Source organism: Salvelinus alpinus, chromosome 3 (genome assembly GCF_045679555.1).
Source record: "Salvelinus alpinus chromosome 3, SLU_Salpinus.1, whole genome shotgun sequence".
Taxonomy (NCBI): Eukaryota; Metazoa; Chordata; class Actinopteri; order Salmoniformes; family Salmonidae; genus Salvelinus; species Salvelinus alpinus.
The window spans coordinates 105,370,775-105,388,810 of NC_092088.1; the positions used below are offsets into that span (position 1 = coordinate 105,370,775).

At 51.1% G+C, this 18,036-nt stretch overlaps 1 protein-coding gene across 2 annotated transcripts in view; it reads left to right on the forward strand.

The window, feature by feature from the left end:
- LOC139571657 (formin-2-like) overlaps positions 1-18,036 on the forward strand; it is a 222,217-nt gene that overhangs the window by 43,398 nt on the left and 160,783 nt on the right. For both annotated transcript variants that reach the window (XM_071394730.1, XM_071394731.1), the window contains one exon: positions 2,588-2,732. In XM_071394730.1, coding sequence (XP_071250831.1) covers positions 2,588-2,732 — 145 coding nt within the window. The remainder of the gene's footprint in view (positions 1-2,587; positions 2,733-18,036) is intronic.

The following is an 18,036-nucleotide window of genomic DNA, read 5'->3' on the forward strand; positions in this document are numbered from 1 at the left end:
TGTTACTCAAAATGCGTACTACTGTACTCTGAGCATGCAGAATGGAGGGTCGGAGTGTGAGTCATAGTCTCAGTAGGACAAGGGCACTGCGTTCATCCACCTCTGGCCTGCTCGCCTCCCTACCTCTGAGGAAGTACAGTTCCCGCTCAGCCCAGTCAAAACTGTTCGCTGCTCTGGCACCCCAATGGTGGAACAAACTCCCTCACGACGCCAGGTCAGCGGAGTCAATCACCACCTTCCGGAGACACCTGAAACCCCACCTCTTTAAGGAATACCTAGGATAGGATAAAGTAATCCTTCTAACCCCCCCCCCCCCCCCCCCCCCCTTAAAAGAGTTAGATGCACTATTGTAAAGTGGTTGTTCCACTGGATATCATAAGGTGAATGCACCAATTTGTAAGTCTCTCTGGATAAGAGCGTCCGCTAAATGACTTAAATGTAAATGTGAGTCCAAATCAAAGTATGTGAAACGGAGGACACTTCTCCGATGCATACTACATTTTGTACATGTTTTTGAAGCATCTATGCAAGTTTCAACAAAGTATGCACAGAAAAATGACGAGTACACGTCAACAACTACTCGACGTTTCTTCAAATTAATGGCAGACATTATTTGAGCTAAAGCGAGAGAAAGTAATCGGCAACTTCGGAATCAATATTTTAATCTTGATATGTTAAATCCATACTGTGTTAATGTTGGCGTGTTTACCTGCCTACAATACATAGGTGTGCGTAGATAGCCCTTTTGACTTACTATGGGCTTGCTAACTGGCTAGCTAATACTGTTAATAGGGCTAACTGGCTAGCTGCTACTGTTAATAGGGCTAACTGGCTAGCTGCTACTGTTAATAGGGCTAGCTTCTACTGTTAATATGGCTAGCTGCTACTGTTAATAGGGCTAGCTGCTACTGTTAATAGGGCTAGCTGCTACTGTTAATAGGGCTAGCTGCTACTGTTAATAGGGCTAGCTGCTACTGTTAATAGGGCTAGCTGCTACTGTTAATAGGGATAGCTGCTACTGTTAATAGGGATAGCTGCTACTGTTAATAGGGATAGCTGCTACTGTTAATAGGGATAGCTGCTACTGTTAGTAGGGCTAGCTGCTACTGTTAGTAGGGCTAGCTGCTTCTGTTAGTAGGGCTAGCTGCTTCTGTTAGTAGGGCTAGCTGCTACTGTTAGTAGGGCTAGCTGCTACTGTTAGTAGGGCTAGCTGGGTTAGTAGGCCTACCAAGGGCTAGCTGCTTCTGTTAGTAGGGCTAGCTGCTACTGTTAGTAGGGCTAGCTGCTACTGTTAGTAGGGCTAGCTGGGTTAGTAGGCCTACCAAGGGCTAGCTGCTTCTGTTAGTAGGGCTAGCTGCTACTGTTAGTAGGGCTAGCTGCTACTGTTAGTAGGGCTAGCTGGGTTAGTAGGCCTACCAAGGGCTAGCTGCTACTGTTAGTAGGGCTGTTAGTAGGGCTAGCTGAGTGCTGCTCAGTGTGAGGTAATACGGTAGGGGGAGTGCTGCTCTAATTGAAGGTTTTATGTGTTCTCCACACTCTCGTCCTCACATGAAAGTACTCAAGAGAACTCGGAGCATGAGAGTGTGGCGGTAGAATGCATGTTGAGAAACACCATGAACACAGTGAAATGAAAGATGTGTTGTAAGCGTGAAGCTGATGTTTGAATGAATAACGGGTGCAGGCAGCATATGGTTAGACTGTTTCCTCTCTGGCTGGCTGGAGAAGAGCTTTGGAGGTATTTGATAACAAAACGGGTTTGAATTTTAAACATGGAACAAGAAATGCCAAGCTTGTTAAACTGACAATGTGACAGTCTAGGAAAACCGAGCTAGAGGCAGAGCAATACGATTCCCTCCGCAGGACTGACATCGGTCGACGGTAGAATGGATACTTAGTCAATTGTTTAAAGGGAATGGATTGATTTGATGTCACAATACGGAATGAGACGTGGACAATAAAAAGAGATGATATTTCTCAAGGTGGAGTACTGGAACTTGTTTACTGAACAAAAATATAAGCGTAACAATTTCAAAGATTTTATTGAGTTACAGTTCATATAAGGAAATCAGTCAATTCAAATAACTAAATTAGGCCCTAATCTATGGATTTCACCTGACTGGCTGGGGGCACAGCCGGGGGCACAGCCAGGGGGCGCAGGCGGGGGCGCAGGCGGGCCTGGGAGGGAATAGGCCTCCCAAGTTGGTTGAGAAATGGAACAACAAATTCTCTGGCTACGACTCTGGTGGACATTCCTGCAGTCAGCATACCAATTGCACGCTTCTTCAAAGCGAGACATTTGTTGCACTGTGTTGTGTGACAAAACTGCACATTTTAGAGTGGCCTTTCATTGTCTCCAGCACAAGGTGCACCTGTGTAATGATCATTCTGTTTTAATCAGCTTCTTGATATGCCACCACCTGTCAGGTGGATGGATTATCTTGTTGGAGAAATTCTGACTAACAGGGATGTCAACTAATATGTGCACGTCATTTGTGTGAAATAAGGTTTTTGTGCGTCTGGAACATTTCTGGGATCTTTGGTAAAGATCCAACGGTCACAAGCTCACTAAACTCTTCCCTCATCCTAGAGAGGTGAGCACGTCGCTGGTCTGGGACAAGATCCTGGAGCCTGATGTGAACTTTGAGGAGTTCGTAGAGCTGTTCTCCAAGACTGCTGTGAAAGAGAAGAAGAAACCCCTGTCAGATACCATCACCAAGTCTAAAGCCAAGCAGGTGAGATCAGATACCATCACCAAGTCTAAAGCCAAGCAGGTGAGATCAGATACCATCACCAAGTATAAAGCCAAACAGGTGAGATCAGATACCATCACCAAGTCTAAATCCAAACAGGTGAGATAAGATACCATCACCAAGTCTAAAGCCAAGCAGGTGAGATCAGATACCATCACCAAGTCTAACGCCAAGCAGGTGAGATCAGATACCATCACCAAGTCTAACGACAAACAGGTGAGATCATATATTATCACCAAGTCTAACGCCAAACAGGTGAGATCATATACCATCACCAAGTCTAACGTTAAACATGTGAGATCAGATACCATCACCAAGTCTAACGCCAAACAGGTGAGATCAGATACCATCACCAAGTCTAACGCCAAACAGGTGAGATCAGATACCATCACCAAGTCTAACGCCAAACAGGTGAGATCAGATACCATCACCAAGTCTAACGCCAAACAGGTGAGATCAGATACCATCACCAAGTCTAAAGACAAACAGGTGAGATCAGATACCATCACCAAGTCTAACGCCAAACAGGTGAGATCAGATACCATCACCAAGTCTAACGCCAAACAGGTGAGATCAGATACCATCACCAAGTCTAAAGACAAACAGGTGAGATCATATATTAACACCTGTCCTATTTCCCCCTTTCCTATTCCCCACTGTTCTATTTTTCCCCTGTCCTGTCCCAGCACACCTGTCGTCCTCCCTGTCCTGTCCCAGTACACCTGTCCTGTCGTCCTCCCTGTCCTGTCCCAGCACACCTGTCCTGTCGTCCTCCCTGTCCTGTCCCAGCACACCTGTCCTGTCGTCCTCCCTGTCCTGTCCCAGCACACCTGTCCTGTCGTCCTCCCTGTCCTGTCCCAGCACACCTGTCCTGTCGTCCTCCCTGTCCTGTCCCAGCACACCTGTCCTGTCGTCCTCCCTGTCCTGTCCCAGCACACCTGTCCTGTCGTCCTCCCTGTCCTGTCCCAGCACACCTGTCCTGTCCCAGCACACCTGTCCTGTCCCAGCACACCTGTCCTGTCCCAGCACACCTGTCCTGTCGTCCTCCCTGTCCTGTCCCAGCACACCTGTCCTGTCGTCCTCCCTGTCCTGTCCCAGCACACCTGTCCTGTCGTCCTCCCTGTCCTGTCCCAGCACACCTGTCCTGTCGTCCTCCCTGTCCTGTCCCAGCACACCTGTCCTGTCGTCCTCCCTGTCCTGTCCCAGCACACCTGTCCTGTCGTCCTCCTGTCCTGTCCCAGCACACCTGTCCTGTCGTCCTCCCTGTCCTGTCCCAGCACACCTGTCCTGTCGTCCTGTCCCAGCACACCTGTCCTGTCGTCCTGTCCCAGCACACCTGTCCTGTCGTCTTGTCCCAGCACACCTGTCCTGTCGTCCTCCCTGTCCTGTCCCAGCACACCTGTCCTGTCGTCCTCCCTGTCCTGTCGTCCTCCCACCTGTCCTGTCGTCCTCCCTGTCCTGTCCCAGCACACCTGTCCTGTCGTCCTCCCTGTCCTGTCCCAGCACACCTGTCCTGTCGTCCTCCCTGTCCTGTCGTCCTCCCTGTCCTGTCCCAGCACACCTGTCCTGTCGTCCTCCCTGTCCTGTCCCAGCACACCTGTCCTGTCGTCCTCCCTGTCCTGTCCCAGCACACCTGTCCTGTCGTCCTCCCTGTCCTGTCCCAGCACACCTGTCCTGTCGTCCTCCCTGTCCTGTCCCAGCACACCTGTCCTGTCGTCCTCCCTGTCCTGTCCCAGCACACCTGTCCTGTCGTCCTCCCTGTCCTGTCCCAGCACACCTGTCCTGTCGTCCTCCCTGTCCTGTCGTCCTCCCTGTCCTGTCGTCCTCCCTGTCCTGTCGTCCTCCCTGTCCTGTCCCAGCACACCTGTCCTGTCGTCCTCCCTGTCCTGTCCCAGCACACCTGTCCTGTCGTCCTCCCTGTCCTGTCCCAGCACACCTGTCCTGTCGTCCTCCCTGTCCTGTCGTCCTCCCTGTCCTCCCTGTCCTGTCGTCCTGTCTAATTGTCCAATCACACGAATGTTTATGTAGGAGTTCTCCTCTAGTTCTGGGGTTTCTACTGACCTGGGAACTGTCTGGGGTTTCTACTGACCTGGGAACTGTCTGGGGTTTCTACTGACCTGGGAACTGTGTGGGGTTTCTACTGACCTGGGAACTGTGTGGGGTTTCTACTGACCTGGGAACTGTCTGGGGGGTTTCTACTGACCTGGGAACTGTCTGGGGGGTTTCTACTGACCTGGGAACTGTCTGGGGGGTTTCTACTGACCTGGGAACTGTCTGGGGGGTTTCTACTGACCTGGGAACTGTCTGGGGGGTTTCTACTGTCTGGGGGGTTTCTACTGACCTGGGAACTGTCTGGGGGGTTTCTACTGACCTGGGAACTGTCTGGGGGGTTTCTACTGACCTGGAAATGGATGTGATCAAAGGTCCCTATCGCTTTAGGCCCAGTTCTCCACTACTAAACATTTGTGCAGAATTACTGACTGTCCTCCTGAAGAGGAAATCTGGCTCTGCGTCTCGGCTCTGAGGTTGGGTCCCGGCTCTGAGGTTGGGTCCCGGCTCTGAGGTTGGGTCCCCGGTCTGAGGGTCGGTCCTTTTGATCAGGGCCCTATGTAAGGAACAGGATGCCATTGTGGAGGCAGACCATGTAGCCCAGTCTAACCATCTAAACCATGTTCAGATGGGATTTCATCAGAGCTCTGTAGAGCTTTGTGTTTTGACAGGCCGTTAAATCACACTGTGTTTTGACTGGAGTGGCAGAACAAGGATCTGTCATCAATAAAGAACAATAGTAAAGCCCACATGTTCACACACACACACACCTCACACACACACCAGTCTGTCGTTGATCTGAGCAGTCCTGGCCTGTATAGTCTGAGGTTTCAGTCCTGGCTGGGGGGCTCTGTCCTGGCTGGGGGGGGGCTCTGTCCTGGCTGGGGGGGGGCTCTGTCCTGGCTGGGGGGGGGCTCTGTCCTGGCTGGGGGGCTCTGTCCTGGCTGGGGGGCTCTGTCCTGGCTGGGGGGCTCTGTCCTGGCTGGGGGGCTCTGTCCTGGCTGGGGGGGGGCTCTGTCCTGGCTGGGGGGGCTCTGTCCTGGCTGGGGGGGGGGCTCTGTCCTGGCTGGGGGGGGGGCGCTGTCCTGGCTGGGGGGGGGGGCTCTGTCCTGGCTGGGGGGGGGCTCTGTCCTGGCTGGGGGGGCTCTGTCCTGGCTGGGGGGGCTCTGTCCTGGCTGGTGGGGGCTCTGTCCTGGCTGGTGGGGGCTCTGTCCTGGCTGGTGGGGGCTCTGTCCTGGCTGGGGGGGGCTCTGTCCTGGCTGGTGGGGGCTCTGTCCTGGCTGGGGGGGGCTCTGTCCTGGCTGGGGGGGCTCTGTATTGTTTTATTTATAACATTAGGTTATTAAATATTGCCCCTTTAAAACACTATTTTCCTGAGCCAATCTTTTCTTATGTCTTATTTTAAGGAGCCCTGTCACTTTCTTTCTAAAGTTGTCTTGTGGGTAAATCTGGATGCTATTTGACCAAGTAAAGTGTTTGGGAATTTAAGTTGTTTCAGCGATTGCCCTCAAATACAGAATCTTTAACTTTGAAGTCGTCCCATAGAGAAGGATTGCAGTTAGCGGTCCATGTTTAAAACATTTCCTTAGATACTAACTGATTGGAATAAATGCTATCCTTTTATCCCCCTGCTAGCTGCCAGAGGTTACCCCGCAAACATTTTATTTTAATTAACGTGTTTTCTTTAGTTGAATTCTGGCCGTCGTGCCAGCTATAGGAAGTGTTTACGTTGGGATTTATCAAATCATTGTTTTGCAGTTTAGTCAGATTGAAGATCTGTTTTAGGAACCTGATTTACGTTACGAGGAGCAGAAGACTGAGGATTATGGGGGTTTGCGTGTTAATATGTGAAATGCCTGTGCTGATGTCACAGCCCAGTTGGGTCTAAGAAAACACAACAGTACACGTAGACTGTTTATTTGTAATGCCACTACAATTTTATTTTATTGAAAACCCTGACAATATTTACTTTTAATGAATTGACTAAATATGTTGTTATTTATTTTAGGGACATATTATGGTGAAAGTTTAAGAGAATTTAATCATTTCATTCATTTGTTTTCAGTGGTTTCATTCACCAAGTAATTCCCCCTCCTATCAAAGTATGTATCATTTCATACACTGTGGTAACAACATGGTTCTACCTCATCAATGATCTGAGATAAATCCCCTTGTTTCCTCTTTCCATTGTTTCTGGTCTGACCCCAGTCTGATGTCATGGCTGTTGTCAGTCAGCACCTCTCTAGCTCCTGACTGGCTGTGGAATTTAAAGAGACAGTCACTTCTGTTTACTGTGTGTCCCCACCAATCACATTTGACAGACTTTAATGGTCACAGACGTAAGACCAGGTGCCATTTTTTTTAATTTTAAGCATCAGAGTAGGTGCTGTTCTAGGATCAGGTTCTCCCCAGACCAAGTACACACTCTCTTCATTTTGATCTATAAGGCACTGATCCTAGATCAGCTCTCTTAGACGTTTGATAGATCCGGTCCCAGAGCTCTAACATTACCCACGTCCTTTTCCATTTCCTCCCATGTCCTCCCATCCAGGTGAGACTCGTTTCTTTCCCATTTCCTCCCACGTCCTCCCATCCAGGTGAGACTCGTTTCTTTCCCATTTCCTCCCACGTCCTCCCATCCAGGTGAACCTAATTTCCATTTCCTCCATAACCTTGTAGAGCAGAACTGCCGTTGTTCCTGAGTCGGTTTTATTTGGTTACATCTTGGTTGTTTTGGTCCTGGTGAAACGGCGACACACCGACCAACCTAGAGGGGGTATAGAGCGAGGGAAGGTGACGTATTCACGAGTCATCTGTTGACTTCCTGAAGGGAAAGTTTATGTCCGTAATGTGATAGACTTCTGTTTAGATGGAGAGTGTTTCCCAGCCGCTGACGCAGGGCGCCAGACACACCGACGTGGTGCTGAATCGCAGTGGACTACTGACCATTGTCTTGAGTTTCTGATCAGAATCAGACCACATAACTAAAAACAATGTTTTAAACGTTCCTGGTCTGCGGGGGGTCTGCACAGTAAACACACACTGCTCCTGTCTCTGGGCTCTGCACAGTAAACACACACTGCTCCTGTCTCTGGGCTCTGCACAGTAAACACACACTGCTCCTGTGTCTGGGCTCTACACAGTAAACACACACTGCTCCTGTCTCTGGGCTCTGCACAGTAAACACACACTGCTCCTGTCTCTGGGCTCTGCACAGTAAACACACACTGCTCCTGTCTCTGGGCTCTGCACAGTAAACACACACTGCTCCTGTCTCTGGGCTCTGCACAGTAAACACACACTGCTCCTGTCTCTGGGCTCTGCACAGTAAACACACACTGCTCCAGTCTCTGGGCTCTGCACAGTAAACACACACTGCTCCTGTCTCTGGGCTCTGCACAGTAAACACACACTGCTCCTGTCTCTGGGCTCTGCACAGTAAACACACACTGCTCCAGTCTCTGGGCTCTGCACAGTAAACACACACTGCTCCTGTCTCTGGGCTCTGCACAGTAAACACACACTGCTCCTGTCTCTGGGCTCTGCACAGTAAACACACACTGCTCCAGTCTCTGGGCTCTGCACAGTAAACACACACTGCTCCAGTCTCTAGGCTCTGCACAGTAAACACACACTGCTCCTGTCTCTGGGCTCTACACAGTAAACACACACTGCTCCAGTCTCTAGGCTCTGCACAGTAAACACACACTGCTCCAGTCTCTGGGCTCTACACAGTAAACACACACTGCTCCAGTCTCTGGGCTCTGCACAGTAAACACACACTGCTCCAGTCTCTGGGCTCTGCACAGTAAACACACACTGCTCCAGTCTCTGGGCTCTACACAGTAAACACACACTGCTCCAGTCTCTGGGCTCTACACAGTAAACACACACTGCTCCTGTCTCTGGGCTCTGCACAGTAAACACACACTGCTCCTGTCTCTGGGCTCTACACAGTAAACACACACTGCTCCAGTCTCTGGGCTCTGCACAGTAAACACACACTGCTCCAGTCTCTGGGCTCTACACAGTAAACACACACTGCTCCAGTCTCTGGGCTCTACACAGTAAACACACACTGCTCCAGTCTCTGGGCTCTGCACAGTAAACACACACTGCTCCAGTCTCTGGGCTCTGCACAGTAAACACACACTGCTCCTGTCTCTGGGCTCTGCACAGTAAACACACACTGCTCCTGTCTCTGGGCTCTGCACAGTAAACACACACTGCTCCAGTCTCTGGGCTCTGCACAGTAAACACACACTGCTCCAGTCTCTGGGCTCTGCACAGTAAACACACACTGCTCCTGTTTCTGGGCTCTACACAGTAAACACACACTGCTCCTGTCTCTGGGCTCTACACAGTAAACACACACTGCTCCTGTCTCTGGGCTCTGCACAGTAAACACACACTGCTCCAGTCTCTGGGCTCTACACAGTAAACACACACTGCTCCAGTCTCTGGGCTCTGCACAGTAAACACACACTGCTCCAGTCTCTGGGCTCTGCACAGTAAACACACACTGCTCCTGTCTCTGGGCTCTACACAGTAAACACACACTGCTCCTGTCTCTGGGCTCTACACAGTAAACACACACTGCTCCTGTCTCTGGGCTCTGCACAGTAAACACACACTGCTCCTGTCTCTGGGCTCTACACAGTAAACACACACTGCTCCAGTCTCTGGGCTCTACACAGTAAACACACACTGCTCCAGTCTCTGGGCTCTGCACAGTAAACACACACTGCTCCAGTCTCTGGGCTCTGCACAGTAAACACACACTGCTCCAGTCTCTGGGCTCTGCACAGTAAACACACACTGCTCCAGTCTCTGGGCTCTGCACAGTAAACACACACTGCTCCAGTCTCTGGGCTCTGCACAGTAAACACACACTGCTCCAGTCTCTGGGCTCTACACAGTAAACACACACTGCTCCTGTCTCTGGGCTCTGCACAGTAAACACACACTGCTCCTGTCTCTGGGCTCTGCACAGTAAACACACACTGCTCCAGTCTCTGGGCTCTGCACAGTAAACACACACTGCTCCAGTCTCTGGGCTCTGCACAGTAAACACACACTGCTCCAGTCTCTGGGCTCTGCACAGTAAACACACACTGCTCCAGTCTCTGGGCTCTACACAGTAAACACACACTGCTCCTGTCTCTGGGCTCTGCACAGTAAACACACACTGCTCCTGTCTCTGGGCTCTACACAGTAAACACACACTGCTCCTGTCTCTGGGCTCTGCACAGTAAACACACACTGCTCCAGTCTCTGGGCTCTACACAGTAAACACACACTGCTCCAGTCTCTGGGCTCTACACAGTAAACACACACTGCTCCTGTCTCTGGGCTCTGCACAGTAAACACACACTGCTCCTGTCTCTGGGCTCTGCACAGTAAACACACACTGCTCCAGTCTCTGGGCTCTGCACAGTAAACACACACTGCTCCAGTCTCTGGGCTCTACACAGTAAACACACACTGCTCCTGTCTCTGGGCTCTGCACAGTAAACACACACTGCTCCAGTCTCTGGGCTCTACACAGTAAACACACACTGCTCCTGTCTCTGGGCTCTGCACAGTAAACACACACTGCTCCAGTCTCTGGGCTCTACACAGTAAACACACACTGCTCCAGTCTCTGGGCTCTACACAGTAAACACACACTGCTCCAGTCTCTGGGCTCTGCACAGTAAACACACACTGCTCCAGTCTCTGGGCTCTACACAGTAAACACACACTGCTCCAGTCTCTGGGCTCTACACAGTAAACACACACTGCTCCTGTCTCTACACAGTAAACACACACTGCTCCTGTCTCTGGGCTCTGCACAGTAAACACACACTGCTCCTGTCTCTGGGCTCTGCACAGTAAACACACACTGCTCCAGTCTCTGGGCTCTGCACAGTAAACACACACTGCTCCAGTCTCTGCACAGTAAACACACACTGCTCCAGTCTCTGGGCTCTCACAGTAAACACACACTGCTCCTGTCTCTACACAGTAAACACACACTGCTCCTGTCTCTGGGCTCTGCACAGTAAACACACACTGCTCCAGTCTCTGCACAGTAAACACACACTGCTCCTGTCTCTGGGCTCTACACAGTAAACACACACTGCTCCTGTCTCTGGGCTCTACACAGTAAACACACACTGCTCCTGTCTCTGGGCTCTGCACAGTAAACACACACTGCTCCAGTCTCTGGGCTCTACACAGTAAACACACACTGCTCCAGTCTCTGGGCTCTACACAGTAAACACACACTGCTCCAGTCTCTGGTCTCTGCACAGTAAACACACACTGCTCCAGTCTCTGGGCTCTACACAGTAAACACACACTGCTCCAGTCTCTGGTCTCTGCACAGTAAACACACACTGCTCCAGTCTCTGGGCTCTACACAGTAAACACACACTGCTCCAGTCTCTGGGCTCTACACAGTAAACACACACTGCTCCTGTCTCTACACAGTAAACACACACTGCTCCAGTCTCTGGGCTCTACACAGTAAACACACACTGCTCCTGTCTCTACACAGTAAACACACACTGCTCCAGTCTCTGGGCTCTACACAGTAAACACACACTGCTCCTGTCTCTGGGCTCTACACAGTAAACACACACTGCTCCTGTCTCTACACAGTAAACACACACTGCTCCAGTCTCTGGGCTCTACACAGTAAACACACACTGCTCCTGTCTCTACACAGTAAACACACACTGCTCCTGTCTCTGCACAGTAAACACACACTGCTCCAGTCTCTGGGCTCTGCACAGTAAACACACACTGCTCCAGTCTCTGGGCTCTACACAGTAAACACACACTGCTCCAGTCTCTGGGCTCTACACAGTAAACACACACTGCTCCAGTCTCTGGGCTCTACACAGTAAACACACACTGCTCCAGTCTCTGGGCTCTGCACAGTAAACACACACTGCTCCAGTCTCTGGGCTCTACACAGTAAACACACACTGCTCCTGTCTCTGGGCTCTGCACAGTAAACACACACTGCTCCAGTCTCTGGGCTCTGCACAGTAAACACACACTGCTCCAGTCTCTGGGCTCTGCACAGTAAACACACACTGCTCCAGTCTCTGGGCTCTGCACAGTAAACACACACTGCTCCAGTCTCTGGGCTCTGCACAGTAAACACACACTGCTCCTGTCTCTGGGCTCTGCACAGTAAACACACACTGCTCCAGTCTCTGGGCTCTGCACAGTAAACACACACTGCTCCAGTCTCTGGGCTCTACACAGTAAACACACACTGCTCCTGTCTCTGGGCTCTGCACAGTAAACACACACTGCTCCTGTCTCTGGGCTCTGCACAGTAAACACACACTGCTCCAGTCTCTGGGCTCTGCACAGTAAACACACACTGCTCCTGTCTCTGGGCTCTGCACAGTAAACACACACTGCTCCAGTCTCTGGGCTCTGCACAGTAAACACACACTGCTCCAGTCTCTGGGCTCTGCACAGTAAACACACACTGCTCCTGTCTCTGGGCTCTGCACAGTAAACACACACTGCTCCAGTCTCTGGGCTCTGCACAGTAAACACACACTGCTCCAGTCTCTGGGCTCTGCACAGTAAACACACACTGCTCCAGTCTCTGGGCTCTGCACAGTAAACACACACTGCTCCTGTCTCTGGGCTCTGCACAGTAAACACACACTGCTCCTGTCTCTGGGCTCTGCACAGTAAACACACACTGCTCCAGTCTCTGGGCTCTGCACAGTAAACACACACTGCTCCAGTCTCTGGGCTCTGCACAGTAAACACACACTGCTCCAGTCTCTGGGCTCTGCACAGTAAACACACACTGCTCCTGTCTCTGGGCTCTGCACAGTAAACACACACTGCTCCAGTCTCTGGGCTCTGCACAGTAAACACACACTGCTCCAGTCTCTGGGCTCTGCACAGTAAACACACACTGCTCCTGTCTCTGGGCTCTGCACAGTAAACACACACTGCTCCTGTCTCTGGGCTCTGCACAGTAAACACACACTGCTCCAGTCTCTGGGCTCTGCACAGTAAACACACACTGCTCCAGTCTCTGGGCTCTGCACAGTAAACACACACTGCTCCAGTCTCTGGGCTCTGCACAGTAAACACACACTGCTCCAGTCTCTGGGCTCTGCACAGTAAACACACACTGCTCCTGTCTCTGGGCTCTGCACAGTAAACACACACTGCTCCATGTCTCTGGGCTCTGCACAGTAAACACACACTGCTCCAGTCTCTACACAGTAAACACACACTGCTCCAGTCTCTACACAGTAAACACACACTGCTCCAGTCTCTGGGCTCTGCACAGTAAACACACACTGCTCCAGTCTCTGGGCTCTGCACAGTAAACACACACTGCTCCAGTCTCTGGGCTCTGCACAGTAAACACACACTGCTCCAGTCTCTCTCTACACAGTAAACACACACTGCTCCAGTCTCTGGGCTCTACACAGGAAACACACACTGCTCCAGTCTCTGGGCTCTGCACAGTAAACACACACTGCTCCAGTCTCTGGGCTCTGCACAGTAAACACACACTGCTCCAGTCTCTGGGCTCTGCACAGTAAACACACACTGCTCCAGTCTCTACACAGTAAACACACACTGCTCCAGTCTCTACACAGTAAACACACTCTGCTCCAGTCTCTGGGCTCTACACAGTAAACACACACTGCTCCAGTCTCTACACAGTAAACACACTCTGCTCCAGTCTCTGGGCTCTACACAGTAAACACACACTGCTCCTGTCTCTACACAGTAAACACACACTGCTCCAGTCTCTGGGCTCTACACAGTAAACACACACTGCTCCAGTCTCTGGGCTCTACACAGTAAACACACACTGCTCCAGTCTCTGGGCTCTACACAGTAAACACACACTGCTCCTGTCTCTGGGCTCTGCACAGTAAACACACACTGCTCCAGTCTCTGGTCTCTGCACAGTAAACACACACTGCTCCTGTCTCTGGGCTCTGCACAGTAAACACACACTGCTCCTGTCTCTGGGCTCTACACAGTAAACACACACTGCTCCTGTCTCTGGGCTCTGCACAGTAAACACACACTGCTCCAGTCTCTGGGCTCTACACAGTAAACACACACTGCTCCAGTCTCTGGTCTCTGCACAGTAAACACACACTGCTCCAGTCTCTGGGCTCTGCACAGTAAACACACACTGCTCCTGTCTTTGGGCTCTGCACAGTAAACACACACTGCTCCTGTCTCTGGGCTCTACACAGTAAACACACACTGCTCCTGTCTCTGGGCTCTGCACAGTAAACACACACTGCTCCAGTCTCTGGTCTCTGCACAGTAAACACACACTGCTCCAGTCTCTGGGCTCTGCACAGTAAACACACACTGCTCTAGTCTCTGGGCTCTACACAGTAAACACACACTGCTCCTGTCTCTGGGCTCTGCACAGTAAACACACACTGCTCCAGTCTCTGGGCTCTGCACAGTAAACACACACTGCTCCAGTCTCTGGGCTCTGCACAGTAAACACACACTGCTCCAGTCTCTGGGCTCTACACAGTAAACACACACTGCTCCAGTCTCTGGGCTCTGCACAGTAAACACACACTGCTCCTGTCTCTGGGCTCTGCACAGTAAACACACACTGCTCCAGTGTCTGCACAGTAAACACACACTGCTCCAGTCTCTAGGCTCTGCACAGTAAACACACACTGCTCCAGTCTCTGCACAGTAAACACACACTGCTCCTGTCTCTGGTCTCTGCACAGTAAACACACACTGCTCCAGTCTCTGCTCTACACAGTAAACACACACTGCTCCAGTCTCTGCACAGTAAACACACACTGCTCCAGTCTCTAGGCTCTGCACAGTAAACACACACTGCTCCTGTCTCTGGGCTCTGCACAGTAAACACACACTGCTCCTGTCTCTAGGCTCTGCACAGTAAACACACACTGCTCCAGTCTCTGGGCTCTGCATGGTCAACCTCACGTCTCCAATTGCAAAAATCTCTGAAGTTGGAGACTTATCTCCCTCAACAACTTTAAAAATCTGCTATCCGAGCAGCTAACCGATCGCTGCAGCTGTACATAGTCCATCTGTAAACTACCCACCCAATTTACCTACATTTACATTTTACATTTTAGTCATTTAGCAGACGCTCTTATCCAGAGCGACTTACAGTAGAGTGCATACATTTTATTACATTATTTTTTTACATACTGAGACAAGGATATCCCTACCGGCCAAACCCTCCCTACCGGCCAAACCCTCCCTAACCCGGACGACGCTATGCCAATTGTGCGTCGCCCCACGGATCTCCCGGTTGCGGCCGGCTGCGACAGAGCCTGGGCGCGAACCCAGAGACTCTGGTGGCGCAGCTAGCACTGCGATGCAGTGCCCTAGACCACTGCGCCACCCGGGAGATAACCTACCTACCTCACCCCCCATACTGCTTTTATTTATTTACTTTTCTGCTCTTTTGCACACCAGTATCTCTTCTTGCACATGATCATCTGATGATTTATCACTCCAGTGTTAATCTGCTAAATTGTAATTATTCGATTTATTGCCTACCTCATGCCTTTTGCACACATTGTATATAGATTCTCTTTTTTTTCTACCATGTTATTGACTTGTTTATTGTTTACTCCATGTGTAACTCTGTGTTGTCTGTTCACACTGCTATGCTTTATCTTGGCCAGGTCGCAGTTGCAAATGAGAACTTGTTCTCAACTAGCCTACCTGGTTAAATAAAGGTGAAATAAAAAAATAAAAAAAAAAAAAAAAATTGGCCGTACAGCATTTACTGTGATAGGGCCTCTGCAGAAGTCAGGGCATTCGTACTTCGCAGAGCTGTTGTCAGGGATTTAGACAGGACCTCCTACCCTCACCTCCCATCAACCAATCACGTCAATGCAGAGCTATAGATAGCCCTCCGCAATGTTAGAGAACTTGAGGAGCACAGCGATGCATTACGGAGCTCATTTTGTCTTCTGTGTTCCTCCAGTGGCTCAGCATCGCGTCACACCATCCATACTGCGCCACACTTTCGGATCAATCATAAATTGGCTTTAAGACACACTGCTGCAGTCTTGTGATGAGGTCACCTTGGGTTCCCCTTTCTTTCTCTCTCTCTCCTAGTAGACCTGGCCTGTGTGAGGTCACTGTGGGTTCCCCTCTCTCTCTCTCTCCTAGTAGACCTGGCCTGTGTGAGGTCACTGTGGGTTCCCCCCTCTCTCTCTCTCCTAGTAGACCTGGCCTGTGTGTGGTCACTGTGGGTCCTCTCTCTCTCCTAGTAGACCTGGCCTGTGTGAGGTCCCTGTGGGTTCCTCTCTCTCTCCTAGTAGACCTGGCCTGTGTGAGGTCCCTGTGGGTTCCTCTCTCTCTCCTAGTAGACCTGGCCTGTGTGAGGTCCCTGTGGGTTCCTCTCTCTCTCCTAGTAGACCTGGCCTGTGAGGTCACTGTGGGTTCCTCTCTCTCTCCTAGTAGACCTGGCCTGTGTGAGGTCCCTATGGGTTCCCCTCTCTCTCTCTCCTAGTAGACCTGGCCTGTGTGAGGTCACTGTGGGTTCCTCTCTCTCTCTCTCCTAGTAGACCTGGCCTGTGTGAGGTCACTGTGGGTTCCCCCCTCTCTCTCTCCTAGTAGACCTGGCCTGTGTGTGGTCACTGTGGGTCCTCTCTCTCTCCTAGTAGACCTGGCCTGTGTGAGGTCCCTGTGGGTTCCTCTCTCTCTCCTAGTAGACCTGGCCTGTGTGAGGTCCCTGTGGGTTCCTCTCTCTCTCCTAGTAGACCTGGCCTGTGTGAGGTCACTGTGGGTTCCTCTCTCCCTCCTAGTAGACCTGGCCTGTGTGAGGTCACTGTGGGTTCCCCTCTCTCTCTCTCTCTCCTAGTAGACCTGGCCTGTGTTGAGGTCACTGTGGGTTCCCCTCTATCTCTCTCCTAGTAGACCTGGCCTGTGTGAGGTCACTGTGGGTTCCCCTCTCTCTCTCTCTCTCCTAGTAGACCTGGCCTGTGTGAGGTCACTGTGGGTTCCCCTCTCTCTCTCCTAGTAGACCTGGCCTGTGTGAGGTCCCTTTGGGTTCCCCTCTCTCTCTCTCTCTCCTAGTAGACCTGGCCTGTGTGAGGTCCCTGTGGGTTCCCCTCTCTCTCTCCTAGTAGACCTGGCCTCTGTGTGGTCACTGTGGGTTCCCCTCTCTCTCTCTCTCCTAGTAGACCTGGCCTGTGTGAGGTCCCTGTGGGTACCTTTCTCTCTCTCCTAGTAGACCTGGCCTGTGTAAGGTCACTGTGGGTTCCTCTCTCTCTCTCTCCTAGTAGACCTGGCCTGTGTGAGGTCACTGTGGGTTCCTCTCTCTCTCCTATTAGACCTGGCCTGTGTGAGGTCACTGTGGGTTCCTCTCTCTCTCCTAGTAGACCTGGCCTGTGTAAGGTCACTGTGGGTTCCTCTCTCTCTCTCTCCTAGTAGACCTGGCCTGTGTGAGGTCACTGTGGGTTCCTCTCTCTCTCCTAGTAGACCTGGCCTGTGTGAGGTCACTGTGGGTTCCTCTCTCTCTCCTAGTAGACCTGGCCTGTGTGAGGTCACTGTGGGTTCCCCTCTCTCTCCTAGTAGACCTGGCCTGTGTGAGGTCCCTGTGGGTTCCCCTCTCTCTCTCTCCTAGTAGACCTGGCCTGTGGTAGGTCACCGTGGGTTTCTCTCTCTCCTATAGACCTTCTGGTCTGTCTCTAACCTCATACGGGGTAATTATTTAATCAGAGAGCGAAGTCGTTCAGTGTACTACAGCTGCTGATGGGGAAATGGACGCCAGTCATTTATAATCATATACATATGTTTTTCTTTTACTTTCTCCGTTCCTTAATTGCCTGCCGAACCTGGCCTCGAGCGCTGTTGAGGTGAAAACAGAGGACATGTAATGTTTCTGATTCATACAAAGAATATGGTATGTTTTATAGCAGACAGATACAATGCTAGGTAGAAGCAGAAGGGATGTGATGCAATGAACACGTACTCAGACAAGGAAGTACACAGGAAGTTCATCCTGTCCTGAATGTTATCTGATGGTGTCTCTTTGTTCCCGTCATGAAACTGTTCTGACCGGTGAAGGTCAACAGGAAAACCGTGACCTTGGATGAGAGTCTGTAGTAACCAACGTTGTGGGAAGGTCCACAGGAAGACTGTGACCTTGGATGAGAGTCAGTAGTAACCAACGTTGTGGGAAGGTCAACAGGAAAACCGTGACCTTGGATGAGAGTCA